This window comes from Alosa sapidissima, chromosome 1 (genome assembly GCF_018492685.1).
Source record: "Alosa sapidissima isolate fAloSap1 chromosome 1, fAloSap1.pri, whole genome shotgun sequence".
NCBI classification, from domain to species: domain Eukaryota; kingdom Metazoa; phylum Chordata; class Actinopteri; order Clupeiformes; family Clupeidae; genus Alosa; species Alosa sapidissima.
This window is the reverse complement of record NC_055957.1, coordinates 35,976,792-35,999,017: the sequence shown is the minus strand read 5'-3', so window position 1 is coordinate 35,999,017 and position 22,226 is coordinate 35,976,792. Positions and strand designations below refer to the sequence as shown.

General features: G+C 40.0%; 1 protein-coding gene across 7 annotated transcripts in view; it reads left to right on the top strand.

Annotated features, from left to right (window-relative positions):
• The window catches only part of tbc1d1 (TBC1 (tre-2/USP6, BUB2, cdc16) domain family, member 1), a 48,765-nt gene extending 27,226 nt beyond the window's left edge, over window positions 1-21,539 (top strand). For 3 of the 7 annotated variants that reach the window (XM_042084769.1, XM_042084770.1, XM_042084774.1), the window contains 11 exons: window positions 469-600; window positions 809-913; window positions 1,166-1,302; window positions 5,240-5,443; window positions 6,724-6,885; window positions 7,198-7,356; window positions 8,000-8,244; window positions 8,419-8,578; window positions 16,010-16,179; window positions 19,951-20,127; window positions 20,258-21,539. In XM_042084769.1, coding sequence (XP_041940703.1) covers window positions 469-600; window positions 809-913; window positions 1,166-1,302; window positions 5,240-5,443; window positions 6,724-6,885; window positions 7,198-7,356; window positions 8,000-8,244; window positions 8,419-8,578; window positions 16,010-16,179; window positions 19,951-20,127; window positions 20,258-20,512 — 1,906 coding nt within the window. In that variant the 3' untranslated portion in view covers window positions 20,513-21,539. Of the gene's footprint in view, window positions 1-468; window positions 601-808; window positions 914-1,165; window positions 1,303-3,472; window positions 3,664-5,239; window positions 5,444-6,723; window positions 6,886-7,197; window positions 7,357-7,999; window positions 8,245-8,418; window positions 8,579-16,009; window positions 16,180-19,950; window positions 20,128-20,257 lie in introns of those variants that run through there. The other 4 variants (XM_042084772.1, XM_042084771.1, XM_042084773.1 and 1 more) reach the window with 4 other exon arrangements.
• Window positions 21,540-22,226: the final 687 nt, after the last annotated feature.

The following is a 22,226-nucleotide window of genomic DNA, read 5'->3' as shown; positions in this document are numbered from 1 at the left end:
ATGTGTTATTTCCATACAAATGGGATTTGTGTCCCAAAGTAAGCTCTAGAGAATGAATTCCCATGAAATTGCAGGAGAGCGGAATATAATTTGTTAAAGTATAGAGCATGTTATGTTATTAGAAACATTGTGTGGCATGATATTATTTTGATATCAAACATTAGGTGGGTGACACTCCAAATGTATACTGTTGCTGAGAATATGTGAGTGAGCTCCTAGTTCTAGCTTCTAGGTTTTTTTATTGGTCACATGATGAATCAGTACTATCTGTATATCTTGGTATGTCTTGGCATACTTTAATTAGACTAGCACTTCACTGCCTACCTCGTCCTCTCTGCTGACTTTTCTGGAGGCAGAAAGCAGAGTGTCGACCCTTCCCTGCTGACTTTCATGCCTTTCCCCCCTTCATCTCCTTTCCCCCCTACATCTCCTTTTCTCCCTACATCTCTTTTTCTGTTACCCTGCTAGGTCGTTGTCGCATGTTGATGACATGAGCACTCCCTGCATCTCTCCTTCTTCCTTATCTTCTCATTTCCCAAAGTCAGTCAAGCTTGCAGTTGCCGGGGGTGACGCACATATACCCCGCTCACCCAAACGCAGGTGCGTCTCTCCCCCCTTTCCCCTTTGACCCATTCATAACCACTGAAGCATGACTTCTCATATACTAGCTTTCCATGCAACTAGAACTGTGTTGCTTCCTCTTTGTATTATTGTTTGTGTGCCTGTTTTTGTTTTCCCTGTCTCTATTCTCATTCTCTCCATGTTCTTTGTTTTCCTCGTACTCTCCCTCTTTCTCTCTGTCTGTCAGTCTGAGGGGCTTTAGAGCGAGGCTCCACTCTTCTTCTTCTGTGCCAAATTTCCTGAAGTTTCTGGCTCCTGTAGAGGAGAATGAAGATGACCAACAGAGACCAAGGTACAGAGAGAGAGAGAGAGAAAAGAGAGAGAGAGAGATAGAGATCAAGAGATGGAGCGAGAGAGAGAGAGAAGAGAGAGAGAGAGAGATCAAGAGATGGAGCAAGAGAGAGAGAGAGAGAGAGAGAGAGAGACTGGATAGGGTTTTTTTCTGTAGAAAGTTTAGGCTAGCTTGAGGTACAAACAAGACTGATATGGCATTCATCTAATGTGTACATTTCTGTGTGTGTGTGTGTGTGTGTTTCATATGTAGTGATGTGGCTGCCCTCTCCAGTCCCGGGGCATTGTGTGTGGTTGGTGAGGACAGTCCAGTCCGATCCCACAGGTACTCCTGGAGACAGCAGATTTTCCTGAGAGTAGCCACTCCACAGAAGAGCACAGACACTACAGGTTCAATGCACACACACACTCCACTGCTCACGTTAAAAAATCAATCATGTATAGAACTTGCATGGTTATTCTTAATTTGGCATTAATCATTGCATAAACACTACACTGCACTAAATTTAATAGACAGCAAATCATTTATGATTTTAAAAGAAATGTATAACATGCAATATATAGCTGTGCATGATCAATACAGGTGATAATAGCATTCATTGTTTAGTAAATGTATATTATAATGGCAATAATATTATGTGATTTAGTCAGTGCTGATGAAGCAGGGCAGAGAGTGTTCCCTCATATCTCTTATTCCATTACTTTTACTGATGTTTGGGGTTTCTACCATGGTATTGATTTAGTATCAGTATGGAGATGTTAATTGCCGGTATTATAGCAAAGTCATAATTTTGTTGTTGTGGCAGCACTTGAACAATATCTTCAGATCTACCAAATGTCACAGTCAATTCAGTCTTGTTTGTCTCATGTGGTATTTGCAGTGTTATCCTCTAGATGGCAACGTTAGACTTGCACATGCAGCAGTGAACCACTGCAAAAGCATATCACCTGAATAAAGAAAAGTGTCTGGGTATGGTAATCAGTAAATGTAAGATTGTGTACATACCCAGATGTTTTATGTAGTTTGTACAGTATTTGTACACAATTGTACTTTTGTAATTTGTACACACTTGTAAATTTGTAATTGTGAGGAACCACTTAACATGGACAGGGCAATACTGCACAAATGAAGAAACACAGGGGTTTATGATCTCTGAATCAAAATCAGGTTGCAATTACATCCCTATTGTTATGGACACATTCAGACACAACTCAGACCTGTATCCATTGGGAAGTGATTATGAGGCGTGTTTCAACCAATACAGGGGAGAAACTGCATCTGCACTCAATAAGGATAGACCTAACCAACCAGAGCAACGAAATAGCTTACTGTGAGCTGTAGGAAGAACACCCGAACCATCCTTCTTCCTCTGGTCATTTTTTGAAGTTATTCCGCTGTCAATATCTTTTACAACACTCAAACTACCAGGCTAGCTCTCTGTACTTATTTATAGAGATATAAAAATGCCTTATACCTTCCAACTTTTTGAAAAAGAAAACATAGCTCTGTTAGTTACTCTTCACTGGCTTCAAATCCCTCCCTCTGGCCTACTGTATAGGACACTTACTGGTTCTGCACCTTGCTATTTGAATTCCATGATTCAGCTCTAAGTCCCCTACTGCTCACTGCAGTCCACTGATCTGGACACTGATAGTGTTATGGTGGTTTTGGGACTTTCAAGAAATGTTTAGAGACTTACCTTTCACCTGAATAATTAATTCTCTTACAGAGTTATGGCTTGTATGTACAGTATATGGTTCTTGTTGATATGAAAACACATTATTTGTCATTGTTTTTTATTGTCCTCTTCTAAAAAGGAAGCTTTAGGCTAACTTGTGTAACCCACTTCCAGTCAGTTGTGCTAGGCTAGGCTAATTATGTGAGACTGGGTTATTATACACACAGTAGAGAAGAGTATGTACTCTGGGGTAGATGGCAAATAAGCTAATATCACAAAAGTTGATGTGTTCCTCTAAGTTACCAATTTCAAGTCTTCAATAGACTAGGTATAGGTTTTTAACTGATCCCAAGTGTGAACTAGTTGAACAAGTGTCACCTACCACACACTATTCAGGTTTCATTGGACATGTTTGGGAAGTTTTCATTCATATTGAAGAACAAATTATTCTCATTCTGTGTCTGGGTGACTAGTCGTGTTTGTAAACTGAGAATGTGCATGTCAGTCTCTTGAGCTTTTTTAGCTGTATTTTAAGGAAGACTTGTTGTGTTGATCATAAGTAAAATTATGGTGTTTGGGACATGTTTTTCAAACTGGTAGCTCACCTTCAGGTGTGATTCTATTCGATATTCTGATAAAAGACAAGCATAGGTTGTTGGTACAGACTCGAGACAGCTATTGTGTTCTTTGAAAGAAGACGCTAGAGACTCAGAGCTAGAAGAGGCTGGTCTTCAGCTGAACTCATATTCCCTAGAAATAGTCTGAAATAAAAAGACACATTCCACTCTGTGTGGCTGTAAGTGTGTGTGTGTGTGTGTGTGTGTGTGTGCGTGTGTGCGTGTGTGTGTGTGTGTGTGTGTGTGTGTGTGTGTGTGTGTGTACGCATGCCTGTGCTTGTGCGAGTGTGTTTGTGTGTGTTTGGGTGTGGTTTAGTATTCATTGTGTATAAGTAGGTCTTACCCAGTCCCATTGCAATACAAGTGAGGTTGAAGTCATGTTGACCTAATTTGAGTGGTGTTTTTTCACTGGGCGTTGGTTGGTGAGACTGGCTGTTTGCAGAAGATGGGATATGGTATTTATTTGGTTCCTACTCACGTCAGTGGCTCTCTTTTGTGTGATGGCTGTGGGATGGCTGTTCTACATGGATGGGAATGTATGTCTTGTCATTGCATCATCAAATTCTTAACATGTTTGCTTGGAGATGTTAAGAATGACATAAAGAGGAAGAGACAAAAAGATTATAAATGGCCATGAGCTCCACCCAAAGGGGTCACTTTGCTGTATTTAACTGGGCTCATATGAGAGTAGGGCGTCTTTGTTTGCTCAGAACAGCAGTGTGTGTGCTGAGAGTTCACTATTTGCTCAGTGAGTAAAAGTGTTTTCAGTAGACCTTGAAAGGCCACACGCTTGTGTGTGCTTTTGGAAGTCAGTGTGTCAGAACATGTTTAAACACCCTTGCACATACACCTTTGGACTTACTGAGCCAAACATTATTTAAACATAATTTAATCTCCTTCCTACAGATGTGTAATGATCACACAGAATGCTTTCACGTATAGAACACACAAAGGATTGTTTTCTGAATTCTGTCAGTTCTGTTAATGTCTTGGTACTCTGCTCACTGTCTGGAGTCCCAGTGAATTTGCACATGCTTGTGTTCATTGTCAGATAAGAATAAAGTGAACATGAGTAAAAAGTCTGCACACTAGCGCTCCAATTGATGTATGTATGTATGTATGTATGTATATATACTTTTTTGATCCTGTGAGGGAAATTTGGTCCAATCAGTGAATTAGTGAAACACAAACAGCACACAGTGTACACACAGTGAAGTGAAGCACACACTAATCCCGGCGCAGTGAGCTGCCTGCTTCAACGGCGGCGCTCGGGGAGCAGTGAGGGGTTAGGTGCCTTGCTCAAGGGCACTTCAGCCACGGCCCACTGGTCGGGGCTCGAACCGGCAACCCTGCGGTTACAAGTCCAGAGTGCTAACCAGTGGGCCACGGCTGCCACTCAATTGATAAGACGGTTTAATCACCACAAGTGTAACATTTTGGGCCACATTACCCTTCCTCAGACATGAGGCCCGAAACGTTACACTTGTGGTGATAAACCATCTTATCAATTGGAGCTCCAGTGTACAGACTTTTTACTCGTGTTCATCTAAGTCTCTTTGAGTCCAGCACCTACTTTAACCTCTGGGATGTGTGTGCCTCTTCCACAAATTTAGATAAGAATAAAGTGGCATTTATGAAAAAGAATTCTGGTCAAGTGTTGTGTGAGTGCATGTGCATGTACTGTAGGTGTTTGAACAAATGGACACAAGAGCTTTGATTGGTGAGCCCATATGTTCAAGCATTTACAGTGTTGCACTGATGTTCTTGGTAACAAAACAATCTCTTTGTGAAATGTCTGTATTTGTTTATTTGAATTCATGAGTTTGAGTTGGAATGTTTGATATAATTCTGAAGTCTGTTGCAATGTATGTTTTCTGCCGGTTATTTAAAGGAAGTGGATTATATTTTGAAATCCTAGCCACATAATACAACAGTTTGACTGCAGTAGCTATAAGCACAGTGCCACTGTAGAGCTCACTTTATTACAGTGAAATGATCTTTTCTCATTGAATCTTTGGCTCCTCTACTCAGATAGAGGAGACTCTGCTCTGGATGTGGGTGCCCTGGCCTTGGGAGGTGTGTCTGGGAGTGGGCTCAGTGTTGACGGACAGCTGGGGTCTGTGCCAGAGAAGCGCAGGCGGCGGAGTGGGCCGGAGATTAGAGAGCTGTGGAGGAAGGCCATTCTGCAGCAAATCTTATTACTGAGAATGGAGCGGGAGAACCAGAAACTACAAGGTAATGGAGACACACAAGCACACACAGACAATAGGCGAGAGAAACCACAAAGCAACACAGACCCTGGTAAACCCCCGCCTTTTCCTGTCTGAGATAAACTACCTCCGGGAGATTTTGACACACCCAGTTAGCCATAAACAGCCTCCATGAGTTGATAGGGTAAAAGGCTTGCCTTGCTGTACTTCCTCTATCACATAATCAACGACAAGAATGATGCCAACCTTGCCAGCTCTACTGACCCAGAAAATTGACTCTGGCAGCAAAATTGAGCCTGGCGGCCTTTGAATAATTTGTGTAGACATGCCTTTCCTCTCTGTTATTGCCAAGGAGCTCTCACCTGCCAACCTGTGCTACAGTGTATCTGTACTGAGAAACCCACCCAAATTCAAATTCTAAAGTCTGATTTCTGAAATTTGATAGATGTATTAACACATGAATCAATTTGTCACTGAGTAGGATTAGGTCAGATTCAACATGTCGACAATATAAATGGGGTCCGGGTCAGCTAGCTAAGTCCCTAGCCAAATTCAAATCCAATGAAACTGCTCATGACCATAATTGCCGTAAATATGGGGTTGAGTGGGGGTTAGGCTAGACATTAGAATATCAAATGGAAGAACGTTTGTAAAATACAAGGCCAACTGAAGAATATCTATGCCTATCTATCTATACGGTTTGAAAGGGAGACTGCACTGCTTTACTTTGCCAATAAGTATCCCATAAGAAGGATATGCAACATTTGCAAACAGCACAGGAGAGCTTTATATTTTACATTACATTTAGCCTTCCTTTGGTCTATGCAATGTCTGTTTATAATTGGGCTTATCCACACACAAGACAATGCTGTCTTTTTTAGGCTTTTCTTTTCTAAAATATCACATTATGGGATAATGAACAGTCAAGTTTTTACTCATTCCCTGAAGTTGTCTTTGCCCTTATGTAGTTGTTGCCAAAAAAAATCCCCAGAAATGTTGTAACAACTGCCCACATGCCCAAAGTCCATTTCAGATGTTTGCATGAGCCAAAGAATTCCATGACCCTTAAATCAACCTATTGTTTCAGTTTGGAATGTGACACATCTCTGTCGTAAAGATAAGCCCAGTTGAAGAAATCAATGATGTTATTTTTAGAGGTTTACAATGTCATCTTTTCATCATTATTTTTTTTAGCTCAATCCTGGCAAATGGGTGTAGTTCACTGACTACACTGGACATGCACTTTAGTTTTTACCAGGATTTGGTTCAACAGTCCTACTCCGCTAAATGTTTCTATTTGTACAGCCTCGGAGAGTGATCTGCAGAGTCGGCGGCTGAAGTTGGATTATGAGGAGATCACTCCTTGTCTGAAGGACGTGACACTGGTGTGGGAGAGGATGCTGGGCACACCTGGGAGGGCAAAGGTCAAGTTTGACACAGAGAGCATCCACAATGCTGTAGGACGGGGTACGACAACTGCGACCGTGTCAGTGTGTGCAAACTGAAATAATTGATCAACTGTTTCCTTTTTTTCGCCTTTTTTTAAAGCCCTACAAAGATTTCTGAAACATATACTGTAGTTATCATTATCTGTCTTTCATCCGAGCCATTAATGTGAGAGGTTGTAAGCTGACAATATTGCAATGGTGCCATTTTGTGATCACATTATGACTCATGGTATAAGGGGCTATGTAAAAACTTGTCTGCTGTGCAAAGATTTTGTTCTTTTCTTATTCATATGAGATTAAAATCACAGTACCTTGGTATTTTACATGGAAGGAGTTCCACGCCAGCATCGCGGTGAGATCTGGAAGTTGCTATCAGAACAGTACCACCTGAGACAGCAGGTGCCCAGCAAAAGTCCCAGCACTGATACACCTTACAAAGAGCTACTCAAACAACTCACCTCTCAGCAACATGCCATACTTATTGACCTAGGTAAGTGTCTGGGCAGACATACACACACTTTCATCTGTGTCTTATAGCTGAAGAATATTTTGATAACAGGATAATATAGAAATATCCTCATCAATGCAGATTTACCATAAATACAGTAAATAAGCACACACACACGGAGACACACTTGCACACACACACACAAAGCACATAGCTGGACCATATTTCACAATAGTGATGCTACGGAAGACACCTGTGCGACTGTGGATTACATAAGTGAACTTACATACAGCCTCAACAGTACTGTAAAAGGGGGATACCAAAAGCATTAGCTGTATTTAGTATAAGTATACTTAATACAGCTACTGCCAGGGCCTCTTTTGATCCCGTGAGGGAAATGTGGTCTCTGCATTTATCCCAATCCGTGAGTGTGTTTCACAATTAGTGAAACACACTCAGCACACAGTGAACACACAGTGAGATGAAGCACACACTAATCCCGACGCAGTGAGCTGCCTGCTACAGCGGCGCTCGGGGAGCAGTGAGGGGTTAGGTGCCTTGCTCAAGGGCACTTCAGCCGTTCCTACTGGTTGGGGTTCGAACCAGCAACCCTCCGGTTCCAAGTCCGAAGTGCTAACCAGTGGGCCACGGCTGCCCCAATAAATAGTGTGTTTTCCTTCCACAGGCCGCACCTTCCCCACACACCCATATTTCTCCACTCAGTTGGGTGCAGGGCAGCTGTCCCTCTACAACCTGTTGAAGGCCTACTCACTTCTGGACCCTGAGGTGGGCTACTGCCAGGGCCTCAGCTTCGTAGCCGGAGTGCTGCTGCTGCATATGAGTGAGGAAGAGGCCTTTACCCTGCTCAAGTTTCTCATGTACGACATGGGGCTTCGCAAGCAGTACCGTCCAGACATGATCATACTACAGGTACTACTGACCCAGTGTCCAAACGGCACCACCTTTGTTCACCTCTACAGTAACTGTGTCACACAGAAAACACATGCTGCACATGTGCACAGCTGACAATGCTACTGGTAATGTTATCTGAATGCAGTTTACCGGTAACCACATGGGCCTTAAAGCTACTTTTTCTTCTTTTAGATACAGATGTATCAGTTATCTCGGCTGCTTCATGATTACCACAGAGAGCTGTATAACCACTTGGAGAAGTATGAGATTGGGCCCAGTCTTTATGCAGCCCCCTGGTTCCTCACTGCTTTTGCATCACACTTCCCCCTGGGCTTTGTAGCCAGGGTCTTTGGTAAGTGCAGAAAACTCTCTGGGGGTTAAGCAGGCTTAGTCGGTGTGTACAGATTAGGGCTGGAATGAAACATCAACATAATTGATTATGTCAATGATTTGAGTTGAATGTGTCTGTGTCACTGTTTACGAATATCCCCAATGATGGCTGCTACCACTTCAGGGCAAGCTTTTGAAATTAGTCGAGTATTGTGTTTTAAAGGGGTGGTTCAGGATTTTGGACATAGGACCTCATTTCCAAGTTACCAAGTGTGATATTTATCAGTGGAGACCGATTTCAACATGTTTCATCCAGTCCTTCTAGTTGCAGAGTTTGCAGGTGCTAGGCTAGCGCAAGTCATCAGTATGTGTTAGCCTGCCAATAAAACCAAAGTTACCCACTCCACAGTACACCCGAGGCAAATAAATTATAACGGCAGACTATCGGTAATAGTCTATCGATGTAATTAATATCTGTCATTATTATTGGTAAATCATCCAAATTCTTAACAAATTCAAAATTAGATTAATAGATGAATTGACTTATCCAAAACGTATCCAAAACATTTTTGTTAATAGAAGCTTCAGGTTGCTGCCTGGAAAAGAGTCAGGTTTGGTCACCACTGCTCGGCTGAATATGAGCCTTTTGGTAACGTTCCAGGAAAGTATGTGTGTAATATTTTGATGCCTTCCGGTGATTTTGATCTTCCTGTGAAACAATTTATCGTTCTTCATTGCTTAAGACCTAATCTAAATCTATCATGTCTGATGAAGGACTGGGGCCCGAAACGTCACATGAGGGGATATAGCCTACCATTAAAAAAACGCTAAGGAGCAGATTCTGGTGTGCGGACTCGACGTTCTTTTACATGCTTGTGCTTTCCTGTCCAGCACCCAGTACTCAACGTTTTGGATGTGCGTGCTGCACCCTTGCACTCTTTAGACCTAATCTAACCTGTCTAATCCTGTTTGACACACCTGGGTGTTCATTTGACAACTTGCGAACTCGACGATCTGGTGGAAAAATCATCACTGCATTGGGTGTAACATAGGAACAAAACTTGCTTTGGACTTGGCACCACAATCCGCCAGGTGTAAAATGTGGCCAGTAGTCTTCAAATGTCTGACTTATCTCTGTAGACATGTCATCTGGAAAACCTGTATTTATCCAACTATACACTGTACATTAATCCCTATTGTATACAACTATACTCTACCTGCACTTGGTATTTAATGCTTCTTTGCACTTCTGGTTCGATGTCAACTGCATGTCATTGGCTCTGTACCTGTACTCTGCTAAATGACAATAAAGTTGAATCTGATCTGATCTAATCTAATTTATAATGGGAAAAATGCCATATGTCATTTCCATTGTGTGCCTAGAATGCCTGCTATTGCACTATGTAACTTTGGTGTACCGTGCAGGAAACGTAACACTTTTCAGCACACTGTGCCTTCACAGGGCACAATTCCTTTACTTACCTTTACGTAAGTGAAAGTATAGATACACCTTGTCAAATATTACTCCAATACAAGTGAAAGTTGCTAAGTCATATTTCTACTGAAGTTGAAGTACAGAAGTACTTGCTTTTTTAAAAAAATATTTAAGTATTCAGAAATACAAGTATTTTTCCTTTTTAATTTATTGTAATGTAATGTTTATTTGGCCATTAATATGGTATACATCCTTTGGTCGGTCATAGGACTTGAAAAGACCTTTAGTTCCTTACATCCAACAAAAATATTTGACCTATTTTTTTAACTTTACAACTGTTCAAATGGACGCAAATAATTCTCTGTTCACAAATCTAAAACATTTTCACTGCGGAATACAAAACTAGATAACTCAATTATGAGTAGATTATTTATTGTTTACTGATGTAGGCTAAAGATCTAGCTATGCAGTGAATGTCGGGTGATCGTGCTTTTTTCACTGCGCTTTTCTTTTTCTTTTTTACACTTCCTGGGCTGGATATGAGCCAGCTGGTAACCTGCCAGGAATATTTCACAACGAATTAGGGTAACTGGCAACTCGACTGGTTATGAAAAAAAAACATCCCAGAGAGGCAGGGTCTCTTAGAATTAAAGATGTAGGGGTATTTATCACATTGTGTAAACCTGTGTGCACAAATGATGAAACAATGTAATTCAAAGAAATCTTTGCAAACAAGGGAAAGAGCTGAAAAACCAATTGGATGGCTGTGGTATTTTGGACCTCAGATGGCACTGCATCAACACCAGACCTGTTTCCAGACCTGTCATTGTATGGGCTCAGGAAAACCTCTGATAACCATTGTCTATGTGCACAGTTTGATACTCAATTCAAAAACTGCAGCCAAAATTGTATTGAGACATGATACAGAACAAAATACTGTCTTATCTGGGCCTAAGCTTGTTTAAAATGGACTGAGGTAACATGGAAAGGGTCCTGTGGTTAGACCAGTCAAAACTTGCCACTCTTTCTGAACCAGAAATCATTAACTCATGTGGACTAAAGAGGAGAGGGCCTATCCAAGTATCCAATCTATCCAACTTGTTTTAGTACTCAGTTCAAAAACCCAACATCTATGACGGTGTGGAGGAGCATTAGTGCCTACAGCATGGGCATCTTACACATTTGGCAAAGCACAATCAATTCTGAATGTTGTATACAGGTTTCGGGCAACATATACTGCCATCCAGGCAATGTCATTTCCAGGGAAGACCTTGAATATTTCAGGAAAACAATGTCAAAATGAATTCTGCACATATTTAACAGTATTTTCCATAGATGAATAGTTCAGGTGCTAAAATGGCCTATCTGCAGTCCAGATTTGTCAAATTTGGTGCATAATGGAATGGAAAACATGACTAAGAATACCCCATACTGTTGAGCAACTGAAATCCTATATCCGGGAGTAATGGGATAACATTTCATTCTCAAAACTCTAGAAACTGGTCTCCTAACTGTTCCTAAACATTTAAAGAATTAACATATATTTTCCATGAAGTAGTCCAAATTTTCATTTTCAACATTTGTTGTCTATGTCCTTTTTGCTACTAAATATGGATTTACGAGATTTGTATGTTATCACATTCTGTTTTTATTTGCATTTTACACAACGTCCCAACTTTTTTCTGTTTTGGGTTTATAGAAGATAAACCATTTTGTAGAAAGATGCATCATCATAATGAGATTTGCAATGATGTGACTCAAAAACATTCGTTGGTAGCATAAGTGACATGTCGCTCTGTCTGCCACTCGTCTAGCTGTGTGGCATTCTGAAACATTGTTAAATTTGGGACTATTAGGCCGGCTGCAGACTGCCGACGTGGTGTGAGTGTGTCAGCTGCGTGCATATTCGTTTTCATTTCGGCTCCCTTGTTAACAGGTTATATTTTGCACACTGCCTGCGTAACACGCACGTCTCAGGCGTATTTTATAGAATATAGAATTCTCTATTTTATACAGTCTATGCATTCTCCGAAGCAGTCACATGAGTAAAGCATTCCTGAGCACAATTCCGTTTTCAACTGTAAAACTAATAAAGTAAATTTTTACGGCTTGTGAAGGGTGCAATCCAGTCCTTTATTTGATGAACACAGGTGCAAATAATGTCCTTTACTTTCTTTGGTTATAGCGATTCACATTAGTTGTTGGCTATCACTGCAAGTGTATAGGCTACTAAACACTAGTAGGTCTACCTAAGTTCTAGACTATTCTGTCGCCACATCCCAGACTTTCACATTACATGTTTGTTTGCAATGGATGCAAAACAGCCTACAATGCTAAATGTCTATGGCGGAACGAATGAAACCGCTGTATCCCCATGTATTCTAAGTAATTGCACACATATCTGTGTTTATACTATATTTTATGCAGGTGAGACATGGAAAAGTGGTTTTAGAAAGATGTAAATATATTTGGGGCTATAGGGCAGGGATTCCCAAACTGTGGTACGTGTACGCGAGCTTCCACTAGGGGGTACGCGAGATAAAAAGGGCAATTTTTTTGTTCTCCACACTGTTTTTTTAGTGTGAGAGCACAAGTTGCACATTTTGATTTTGTTATTTGATATCATGTAGGGGGCTAATTAAACATGATGCCTGGAATGCGTCAATAGAATGTGTTACATTTTTATGTGTCGGATGGTGGGGGTACGCGAGCCGAGTCAGGATTGTAGGTGGTGGTACGTGGGGGAAAAGGTTTGGGAAGCGCTGAATTAGGGGGCTGAGTATTGCCATGTTAACCTATGGAGACTGGCGGCCTGTGGGTCAAGAAGGGCACTTGTTTGGATGTGCGGTGGCCTTACCCACATAAGAACAGAGTGAAATAACATTTTGTACTATAGAAACATAATATAATTGGAAACATTGGAAAACATTGAAAAAATATTGGAAAATGTATTTTTCTAGTTAAATGGCATAGTGCATGGTATTTCACATTTCACATTCACATTAACCACACAGAATACTGTACTCAACCTGCACTTTGGTATTTAATAATGCTTCTTTGCACTTCTGGTTGGATGTCAACTGCATTTCATTGGCTCTGTACCTGTACTCTGCTAAATAATAATAATAATATAATAATATATAATAACAACAATAATAATAAGATAATAATAATAATAATAATAATAAAATTGATTTATATAGCACTTTTCAAGCACAAAGCACAAAGTGCTCTACAGACAAACAAACAAAACAAAGCAAAAAACAAAACAATAATAATAATAATAGTAATAGTAGTAGTAGTAGTAGTAGTAGTAGTAGTAGTAGTAGTAGTAGTAGTAGTAGTAGTAGTAATAGTAATAATAATAATAATAATAATAATAATAATAATAAAATAAAAAAAAAAAATAATAATAATAATAATAATAATAAATATAGCGGCAATGGCGGGCCTGAGCACCTGCGGGCCGCAACCCGTGACATTTCGGAATCCAACAAATTAAATTATTTAATTAAAATTTTGTAAATAAATTCCAAAAACTATTCTGACTTTGGCCAGCTGTTGGCGCTATGCCAGACAGGGATATTGGGTGTGTGGATATCATATACACCTAATCTGATTAATCTTAATTAACAGACGTGGAAAAAACACATTCCTTCTCTTGCCAAGTGGTGGCGCTATGCAAGGCATGTTAATAAGACATGAATATCATCATCACAATATCTAATTTTGTGTAAAATTTCAGAACAATCAGTCAAAGCATTGAACATTTTTGGTCCCTGGGCCACGCCCGGGGTCAAGCTCTTGTACCTAACTGCGATCCGTGACACCTGACGAGTGTGCCAAATTTTAAGAGTTTTCGACCATGTTAACCATCTCAAAAACAGGAAAGCAAAAAAGTGGAATAACAATAATAGTGAATAATAATCCTTACAAAAACAATAGGGCCTTGCGCCCTTCGGTGCTCGGGCCCTAATAATAATAATCTTTCCAAAAACAATAGGGCTTCGCAACTCTCGTGCGCAAGGCCGTCCCGGCCTCCCCTAGTTGACAGTTTACTTTCTGGAACAACTAAAAGTCCCAGGCTGGAGGATCTGAGGGGCCGAGCCGGACAGTAGGGGGTTAATAAATCTTTTAAATAGTCAGGTGCCAAACCATGTAATGCTTTATAGGTTATAAGGACGATTTTAAAATCAAGCCTAAAACTCACTGGCAACCAGTGAAGATTGGCCAGAACTGGGGTGATGTGTTCCCTAAATTTAGACTTTGTCAAAAGTCTGGCTGATGAATTCTGAACAGTCTGTAAACGAGAGATGGAATGACGATTTAGTGAATAAGTAAGTGAATAAGGCGTTACAGTAATCAAGTCTAGATGAGACAAATGCATGTATAATTCTCTCAGTGTGCTTTAAAGAAAGTATTGATCTGATTTTGGAAATGTTTCTCAGTTGATAATAACAGGACTGGACAAGGAGTTTTACATGTTGGTCAAATTTTAAATCTGTATCAAACAAAACCCCTAAGTTTTTAGTAGTCTTGTTATTTGAGGCTAAATTTCCAAGAAAAGTCTGAGCTTGATTATAGACTTTGTCAGGGCCAATGAAAAGGACTTCTGTTTTGTCAGAGTTAAGCTGTAGGAAATTCTGTGACATCCAGCCTTTCACATCAGCTATGCAATCCTGCAGTACAGTTAGCTTGTTAAGCATGTTTGGTTTGACTGAGAGGTACAGCTGTGTGTCATAAATGACAATAAAGTTGAATCTAATCTAATTTCCATAACCTCGATATACGTGCCTCACAATGACTGCAATGAGTTGTTAACAGATATTCACCAAGACGTATAGCCCATCTATCTGAAATAACACCTATTTGAAGTACCATTCATGATATGTTGTCAAATTGTGAAGTTGTGGGAAGTGTACATAGCTTAAACTGTATGTTTCATTCGTCCCGGCCAGGAGGGACGAATGGGGGAAAAACGCACGCCTGACTTCTACTTAAATAACTCCCGGTTTCGTTCAGACGGTTTCGTTCAGAGCTGAAAATGCAACTGTATGTGACAGACGACAGATGTAGACAGATCCTCGAAGACTATTTTTTTTTCGCACATGCACAAAATATTTCTACAAGTACAAAGTTTCCATGCACAAGCACAAATTGTTTTATACAGCTGCAAGACTCTATTACACATGTGAATATCTTTTCACGGGGTACAAAATATTTATGGTGTTGTTTTGATTCCACAAATATTAACGCTATTAAAAGTTACTTGCAAAAATGATGCCATTCAAAATTGACGTTCAGGGGTAAATACCAAATCATATTGTTTTTTAAAAAAACTTGATCTTGCCGTTTATTTTATGTAAAAAACACATCACCTTCAAAATCAAGCCTGTCAGGATGGAACAGTTTTTTTATTAAAAACATCTGAACGCAACATTGGGGGAATCTGTATTTGACTGTGGGTGTGAATAATTAGACAGTGCACTGAGTTTGACATTTTCAAACCAATCTAATGAAGGTGAACCTCAAGGAGGTGTAGCCTGATCCGAGGTGTATTTTGAGCAACCAACTACCATACTTTTTGAAAGACGTTTTCAGAAAGGCAAAGAAGAGTCGCCATCGGCCCATTTCCCCCTCTGCTCATTTACTGCTGTGTCACTTGCCACTGAAGCACAAAAAATGGCGGTTAGAATGCTTTGATATGGCAGTGATGTGTGTGTGTGTGTGTGTGTGTGTGTGTGTGTGTGTGTGTGTGTGTGTGCGCGCGCCTGTTTACGCATAAGAGATAAATGAGGTTAGCTATGTCAGGAGTGGCAACAGGCCCAGTCCCATAATAATCTCACATGCCATCTCTGGTCTGGGCAACAGGGTAGCAGCTCAGGTTTCACTGCTGCATCTGCCTGAGACACAGCACTGGAATTTTGAAAATGCTATATCGTGCTCATTGTACATGAATATCATTGTTCCTGTATGTGATTATTTTACTTCTATAATGTGCTGTATTATTTCCTTTAGACATGCTATTTCTCCAGGGGTCTGAAGTCATATTCAAGGTTGCTCTAAGTCTTCTGGGTAGTCATAAACCACTGATCCTGCAACACGACAGTCTTGAGTCCATTGTAGATTTCATCAAGACAACGCTTCCCAATCTTGGCCTGGTGCAGATGGAAAAGACCATTAATCAGGTGATCAATAATCAGCTCTGTAATAATTACGATTGTGTGTGCGCGTGCATGTGTCTCTGTGCCCTGTGTTGTTTATGGATAGATCCCCTATAGATACCAGCCTGAGGTATGATTCTCAGTGTACTCAACACATACTGATATGATGACACAGGTCTTTCCTTGAATAGATTTTTGCCTGCTGCCATATCTCTTTTGTTTAATAAGGCATCCATTCCATCTTCAGTGACTTGCTACTCTTTCAATTCACAATGGCATCTAGCATTTTCTGTGTGTATCTCCTGAATTATATTTTGCACACAGCGATTTCCAACAAATGATTTGTATGTGTTTGTGTATCTGTATGTATTTTGGGTGTGTCTCTTTTGGTTTGGGTGAGTTTAGTGGTCTACCACTAACACCTTTACTTCACCCCACCCCATATGAACCCATGCATTGGGTGTGTGTGTGTAAAATGTGCATCTGTGGGTGGCAAAACACACACTGGGCTGGGTGTGTGCTGTCTGTTTTCCTGTGGAAGACACTCAGTAGGTAGCGGAGTTAACCCATAATATAGTAAAAAATAATAAGGGTGAATATGTTGATTGTGTGTGAAAGCAACCCTTTCCCCCTTCCCCTTTCTGTCCATTGATTCTAGACCACTATATACTATTTAATTGTAAGCAAAGTGTTTAGAATGTCCATATTGCCCTTAATTTGTACACAGACACATACTGATGCTGAGTGATTGTGTGCCTGTACTTATCTATGAATGCATGGGCCCCCCTAGATCATGTACTGACCCTATACTTCATTTGTCATATCTCGGGTACCTACAAGATGGTCAAGTAGGTCTGAAAATGTGTGTGGTCCTTAGTCCTTGCCCCCTCCCCCTCTCTCTCTTTCACAAAGGGCCTACATTTCTGGCTTCTTTTGTCACACACACACACACTCAATTACGTAAGTACACAGGTATTGCTCTGTGTCGGTTGCTATGTTCGTGTTGTCTATCCTGAGACGTACAGTATAGATGGTCTTTGTATCTACACATGTCTGAACTAGCCACACTCACAGATTCCCTTTGTCTCTCACACATACAGAGGCGGACAGAGTACACAGCTTCAAGTACAGATACCCTTTGCTAAATTCAAAGTCAAAGTCTCAAAGTCAAAGTCTGCTTTATTGTCAATTTCTTCACATGCCAAGACATAGAAAGAGATCGAAATTACGTTTCTCACTATCCCATGGTGGAGACAAGACATATTTTACCAATTAAGTCCACAGACAAACATTCAAGTAAACAATAAAAAGTAAATAAGAAAGCACATACAATGAAGAAATAAGAGCAGCAAAATTGGGTTGAAATTGTGCAATTGTGCATAGACAGTCAAGTAAAAGTACAAGTAAAAGTAAAAGTACAACAGTCAGATGTCTACTTAAGTAAAAGTACTCAAGTACTTGTTTTTAAAAGTACTTGAGTATCAAGAGTACAAGAGTAGCCTACATTTTTTTTTTTTTTTTTTTTTTTTCCAAAAATATTGCATTACTACTGCCACAGAGCTTACATTTATGTACAGAAACGTCCTACATGGAGTTATGAAAAATTTTAATGTTAATACCTTGGAGAATGTAAAAGGTAAAAGGAATTGAAAGTAAAATCAAGTCATTTTCATCTTTTTACCATGTTGCCAAGGATGGGCAGTATTTCTAATACATGTATTTAAAATATGTATTTCAAATACAAAATACTATTTTGTAATTGAAACACTTGAAGCGAAAACTATCATTAACTTGTTCAGAAAATTTAAATAGTCTGGTGAGGTGGGGCCACAGGTTGGCACATTCCCGGGATGGACCTGCTGCATCTTCATCCATTGTTTCGTCCATGGTTTTGTCTCTTATCTAAATCTGACCATGGAGTTGACTTAGGCGGAAAGCTGAGGTGATTGCTGATAGGCTGTCCCAATCAGTGGCGCCTGCACAATCCAATCACGTTTGAGAGGGAAACAACAAATTGAGGATTTCAGAGATTTTTCTTTTTTCCTTTTTTTTTTTTTTTAGAAGAAGTAACGGGTACTCACGGTTATGGATAGAAATGTAGTGGAGTAAAGAGTACAATATTTGCCTCTCAAATGTACTTGAGTAAAGTCATGAGTACTCCCCAAAAAAGATACTTGAGTAAAGTACAGATCCCTCAAAATTGTACTCAAGTACTGTACTCAAGTAAATGTACTCCGTTACTGTCCGGCTCTGCACACATACAGAAGCATTTACTTCCTTTAAGACTTTGGTTCTCAAAGTGAGGTCCGGGGACCCCGAGGGGTCCGCAGCACATTGTCAGGGGGTCCCTGACAAAGTTTGCTACAAAATATGAAATTGTCTTATATGGCGAAAAATGCTACAGTATCAGTATTTGCCCAATTGATCTGCTGATACATTACATAAATACGTCAAAACACTTTACTTTTACAGTTTTTTCTGAATGCTTAAACACAACTGTGATTCTTATAGCACAATTTCTAAAACTATTAATATTTATAGCAAAACCACTCACTGAGTTCGCAAAACTAAAAGCACTGCTTTACACTCAATTTTCAAATGATCAACACACTCCTGGCAATTTTGCAGTTTTCTCATGTGAAAACTGTTTTAGATAATTAGTTCACTTTGCAATCAGCCTAAGCACTATAAATAAGCCACAGGTAATGTACAATGGGTACAATGGAGGGCCAGGAAGAGTGAGAAGAGAAAGAAATAGCCCTTTTACAGACAAAAAAAACAGTCTACATGTGGGGATATTGTCATGTCAGGCCTGGATACGTCATTCCAGAATATATTTTTCCCAGTGCCTTGGACTAGGACATTGCATGTGATGTAGACGGAATTTTGAGAGAGACGACCCGATGTAGACTGATTTGTTTTGTCTCAGTGAAATTGCTATTTTGTGTTTTGACTTGGAAAAACACACTTGTGTTTGTTTTGATGTGTGTAAATAAACACCAATACTTGAAGTTTGGATCCCTGTATGTTTACAGAACTATGACAAAAGTATGACCTCAAACTGACATAGTCTACCTTGTGCACAGAGAAAGCAAAAGCCAGATGTGTTTTTTATTCAGACCATCAGTGTGTAGTTGCCACATTGTGTGCTTATTATTGTGATGGCTTGTGTTTACCTGTTTGATACGAAAGCATTATTTTTACGAAGGTGTGAAGAGTTAAGCAAGGTGTGTTAGCTTTTGCAAGAGAACTACAATGTTTTGCTGATTGGGTGAAAGGTTTTCCTATTTGTGTGTAGAGTTTTGCAAAAAAAGCCATAGTTACAAAAAATGTGCTTAAGCAATCAGAAAAAACTGTAATTAACTGCCAACAAAATGAGTTATGTTAAGCAAACACTATGAGTTCAACACAATAGGCCTACATTTGACAAAGAAACAACAAACCTTTAAAAAAAATCCTACATACTGTCAAAGTTTGCTAACATGACTATTGTGGTATTAGCTCTCTATGTTTTTAAAATACATATATCATACAGTAAGCATCTAACAGAAAAAAAGGCTATACAGCTACATGATTAACTTAAGTTTTATGTGTTGCGATTAGGGGTCCTTGGAGAATTGTCCACTCCATGAGGGGTCCCCGGCCCACAAAAGTTTGAGAACCCCTGCATTAAGACATGTTACCTGTATTGATCATTCATCAGCCTCTGTAAGCACCAGCTCTTACTTCTGCCTCTGCCATTTAGTCTTGGTTAATCTGGTTTTCCATATTTCTCCATCCAACTGTGTCTATCAGGTGTTTGAGATGGACATCAGTAAACAGCTGCAGGCCTATGAGGTTGAGTACCATGTCCTCCAGGATGAGCTGGTTGACAACATCTCTACCCTCAATCAATCACAGCGAACTGCCCAGCTGGAGAAAACCAATGGCAGTCTCCGACAGCAAAATATGGACCTATTAGAAGAACTTCAGGTACCAAAAACATACATATGTTTTTACGTTTCAGAAAAATGGTTTACTCCGGTGTAACAATGTTATGCAATGACTAAAGTCTCTTTTCTGTTTTCTAATGGCCTCATTAAACCATGTCTGTTAATTACAGGTGGCACATGCAAAAATCCGGTGGTTGGAGACGCGTGTCGAGGGTTTGGTAACGAGTGAAAATGCTCTTCAGAAAGAGGTGTGCTGTCTCCAGCAGGATAAAGCCTCCCTGCAGGCCACCATATCCCACCTTCAGACTCAGCTGCTAGATCTCGGCCTCCCTCTGGACCTTGGACCTGAACACTACCACGAGGACTCTGATCCAATCCAGTTACACAAGCAACATCAGTCTCAGAGAGGAAGTCCTAAGCTATGACCAACTAGAACACCGCTCCTTCCAGAACTCCTCAAGCTTCACTGCCCCACCACCCCCCACCCCCTCCCTCCGAGACACACTAAATGATTTTAAGTGAATGTTGGTGCATCTGCTGTTCTACCCTGTTCACTGTTGTCACAGTGACTGTGGCACTAGATTACTTTAACTTCCATGCACTCCAGAGATATAGTGATGAAGAGCAGCCCTGATTGACTGTTCCTAGATGTCTGTGATGGCAATTTTTTCACATGTGTGAGATGCCTTCTTCCTGGGCAAAACAAAAGAAAAAAATGTCTACACGAGAGGACTCAGTGTGACCTGACCTGACCTGACCGTGCTTTGCACAAGTTCTGTTTTAAATTAAATTGATTTGTTTCACTTGTCATATTCTTATACACATATATTTCATATGCTTTAACGACTCAGAAGATTCTTAGTGAGTTCTTGCACCCTATTTGTACAAGTAACAATAATGCCTATTAAAAGTCAAAGGAATCTTCATGACAAAGAGTGTTATAAGACCGTTGGTGTTTGTAGTGTCTAATGCATAACACATATCAGTAGAGGAGGAATTTTGGCTAATGGATTGAATGTTCTGCATAAGGCTTCTTAAATGTATGAGTGCAGTTTTTTTTCTGTGAATGCAATATTTTATGACTTTTTGATGTTTGTACACGTAAATACATTTATGTTTTCTGTATTTATTAGACTGCAGCATGCAGAAACACCACAGTATTTTCATATTGTGTCCCCCCCCCCCCACACACACACACACAACTTTGAGAAGGAGTTGCATTCCCAGAGGCCTGTGGGTCATATACCACAAGAACACAGCCAGGGAACACATATTTTAGCCACAAAGGTCTCTCTGTCCCCTGATTTGGATATAAGGCCATGCCATGTTAACTCTCAGACGTGTTAAAGCTGATGGAGCCGCGCCATGATGGCTTGCAAATCTCTTTCTCTCTGTTTCGTATGTTTTTGTCTTTGCATGGTGTTACTGATCATGATTGCCAGTGTAACTGCTGTTATTTGCTGTTTTTAAAAAATATATATATAAATATTTACGTTGTTGACCACAAATAGCACCATCCCGATGCAATAGTTTCTGGAATAGTGAGCTGTAAAGCAATTGAACGTACATGAAGGAACACAACTGAAAAAGGAGAAGAATTTAAGTCACAGTGCAGTGTTTTGTATTGCAACTGAAACTTCAGTTAGCCAGAAACCCACATCTCCATATCTATGGCTGAGTGGAATAGCATCTGGTGTGGATAGTAGCGTGTAGCTTTACACTCGTTCCGTTTACTTTCTTCAGCATTACAATGTAGGTATGACAATGCATGACAATGCAGTATGCAATGCATGCATAATGATCAAATACTAATTGGTTCTGGATACAGGAGAATATTCAGTGTTTGTGTACCCAGAAGTGGAACAGTGATCTAGTAATAGATCTAGACTCAGTCTTCAGAAGTGGAACAGTGATCTAGTAATAGATAGATAGATAGATAGATAGATACTTTATTGATCCCCAGGGGAAATTCAAGGTCTCAGCAGCATACGGACAACACAAACACGTTCTTTAACAGCAGAAAGAGTAATTCAAGTATATAATATAAAAACACAACTAAGCAATAAGGACAGTAGAAGATAAAGAATATGCTAAATATACTAAAATATAAATTATACTAACTAACACTTCATCTAAATC